At 46.6% G+C, this 2101-nt stretch overlaps 1 protein-coding gene across 1 annotated transcript; it reads left to right on the top strand.

Annotated features, from left to right (window-relative positions):
• The first annotated feature begins 458 nt into the window (after nucleotides 1-458).
• On the top strand, nucleotides 459-1744 carry LOC139933023 (ribosyldihydronicotinamide dehydrogenase [quinone]-like). Its single transcript, XM_071927004.1, has 6 exons — nucleotides 459-462; nucleotides 637-804; nucleotides 877-1007; nucleotides 1078-1191; nucleotides 1261-1362; nucleotides 1445-1744. Exons 1-6 carry the CDS (start codon nucleotides 459-461, stop codon nucleotides 1742-1744), a joined length of 819 nt encoding a protein of 272 aa, XP_071783105.1.
• Nucleotides 1745-2101: the final 357 nt, after the last annotated feature.

Here is a 2101-nt window from a genome sequence, read left to right as displayed (position 1 = left end):
AGCCATTCAACCACATCTGCTTCATGTGGCTCCTTGACATCAGGCACTGCACACAATTGTTACACATACTGTACACAGACAGACACATAAAGACGCATACACACTCACACAGAGATCCAAAAGACACAAAGGCAGAGACACAGGCACGCATAGACATGCAGACACACACATACACACACACACACACACACACACACACACACACACACACGCGTCTGTGAAGGGAAAGCAGGTAGCTCTAACAATGCTTGGTATATCTAACTGTGAATTGTGTGTTAATCATGAAAACAGGGACAGGCAGAGTAAGTGTGGATGTGAGGTATGAGAGAAGATCCCATGACTGGATTGGCTGATTGATTAGTTTGATTGCTGATTGACAGGCAGCTGTGAGAGTGGGAATGCTCCAGAAGGATAGATGTATAAAAACAGCAGCTTTGCAGTAGACATCTTGTGTCACAATGGGTGAGTTTGCTGCTCTGCTGTGTTTGTCTAAGAACTGCAGAGAGTTTTGATAATTAACTCAAACTTTGTTTAAGCTTGGACTTTGTCATTTTCACAACTTGTATTTGTTTATTAAATATATACTTCATTGCTGAGCTGATGTGCACTTGGTCTAACCCGGATTACCTGTTTTAGCAGCAAAGAAAGTGCTGATTGTCTATGCCCATCAGAGCCCTGGGTCATTCAACGCTGCAGCCAAAGATGCTGCTGTGGCGGCTCTGACTGCTCAGGGCTGCACAGTGGAGGTATCCGACCTGTACACCATGAAGTTTAAGGCCACTGCTACTGCTGAGGACATCACTGGTATGAATTTCAACTTGATGAACTTTAACTTGCTCTGCAGGCCCACCGGAAACTTGTTTTCTGTCTCGGCAGGAGAAGTGAAGAATGCTGAACACTTCCAGTATGCACAGGAGACCAAACTGGCATGGGAGGAGGGAAAACTGTCTGCCGACATCACTGAAGAACATCGTAAACTCACTGAAGCTGACCTCATCATCTTTCAGGTATAGTCTAGAGGACAACGTCATGTTGCCTTCAACTCTACATTACAGCTAACTTGATGCTACTTCTCAGTTCCCCATGTACTGGTTCACTGTTCCTGCCATCATGAAGGGCTGGATGGACCGGGTGCTCACACTGGGCTTTGCCTACACATTAAAGAAGCGGTATAGCCAGGGAATCTTCAAGGTAAGGTAGCCAGTCAAGAGGTTTGCATTAATGTGCCCAGTTTGGTTTCTAAATTCACTTCCTGTTCAGGATAAGAAGGCCATACTGTCATTCACCACTGGATCCCAAGAGTCCATGTTCAGTGCAAATGGCATCAATGGAGACATGAATGTCACCCTGTGGCCACTACAGGTATGTTTGGGTCCTTTCCTGGACAAGTGAAGGGGGCATTAATCAATATTTACATGTGACACCAAATGTCTGTCCTGTCCAGAATGGCATCCTGCACTATTGTGGTTTCCAAGTCCTGGCCCCTCAGATCTTCTGGGCTCCCTCCCACATCCCCTCTGAGGCCCGCAGCACCATGCTGGAGGCCTGGCGTACACGACTGCAGGGCCTCCTGGGAGAAACGCCCCTCTCCTTTACTCCCTCTGACTGCTTTGATGGGGAGAAGGGTTTCCAGCTGAAGCCTGATGTCCAGGAGAAGCATGCCAACAAGGAGTTTGGCCTGACAGTGGGAACCCACCTGGGCAAGCCACTCCCACCCAACAGCCAGATCAAAACTGGGGTCTGAGGACTACTGGGTCCTCAATTAATGTCATGTCTGTCTTAGCTGTGTATATAAAGTGTTGCAGAAATAAATGGCTTCTTAACAAACTGGTGTCGGGCCTAAATATTCTGCCTAGAGATTAAATCTCTAATACTGGAAACTAGAGCTGAGGATCTCTAATCACTGGTTTTACAAAGGTACAATATGTTGGAACATTTTTGGCCAATCTGAACAGATTAATCTGTTTGCCAGCCACTACTGGCACTGGAAACTTCAGATATTGAGGCGCCTCTGGGGTTTTGCTTTGCCCATGTCTCTAGTGCTCAAGGTTTTAATTTACCACCTCTGTTCTACTGTCATATAGCCTGTCGCTTACTTGGG

This window comes from Centroberyx gerrardi, chromosome 10, assembly GCF_048128805.1.
Source record: "Centroberyx gerrardi isolate f3 chromosome 10, fCenGer3.hap1.cur.20231027, whole genome shotgun sequence".
Taxonomy (NCBI): domain Eukaryota; kingdom Metazoa; phylum Chordata; class Actinopteri; order Beryciformes; family Berycidae; genus Centroberyx; species Centroberyx gerrardi.
Note: the sequence above shows the minus strand (reverse complement) of the source record. Positions and strands in the feature narration are given on the sequence as shown.

Bases quoted from the DNA above. Each gene is read 5' to 3' on its own strand.
- LOC139933023 (XM_071927004.1), top strand. The intron at 1,192-1,260 runs GTAAGGTAGCCA...CTTCCTGTTCAG, and splicing joins ATAGCCAGGGAATCTTCAAG to GATAAGAAGGCCATACTGTC. The intron at 1,363-1,444 runs GTATGTTTGGGT...TGTCCTGTCCAG, and splicing joins TCACCCTGTGGCCACTACAG to AATGGCATCCTGCACTATTG.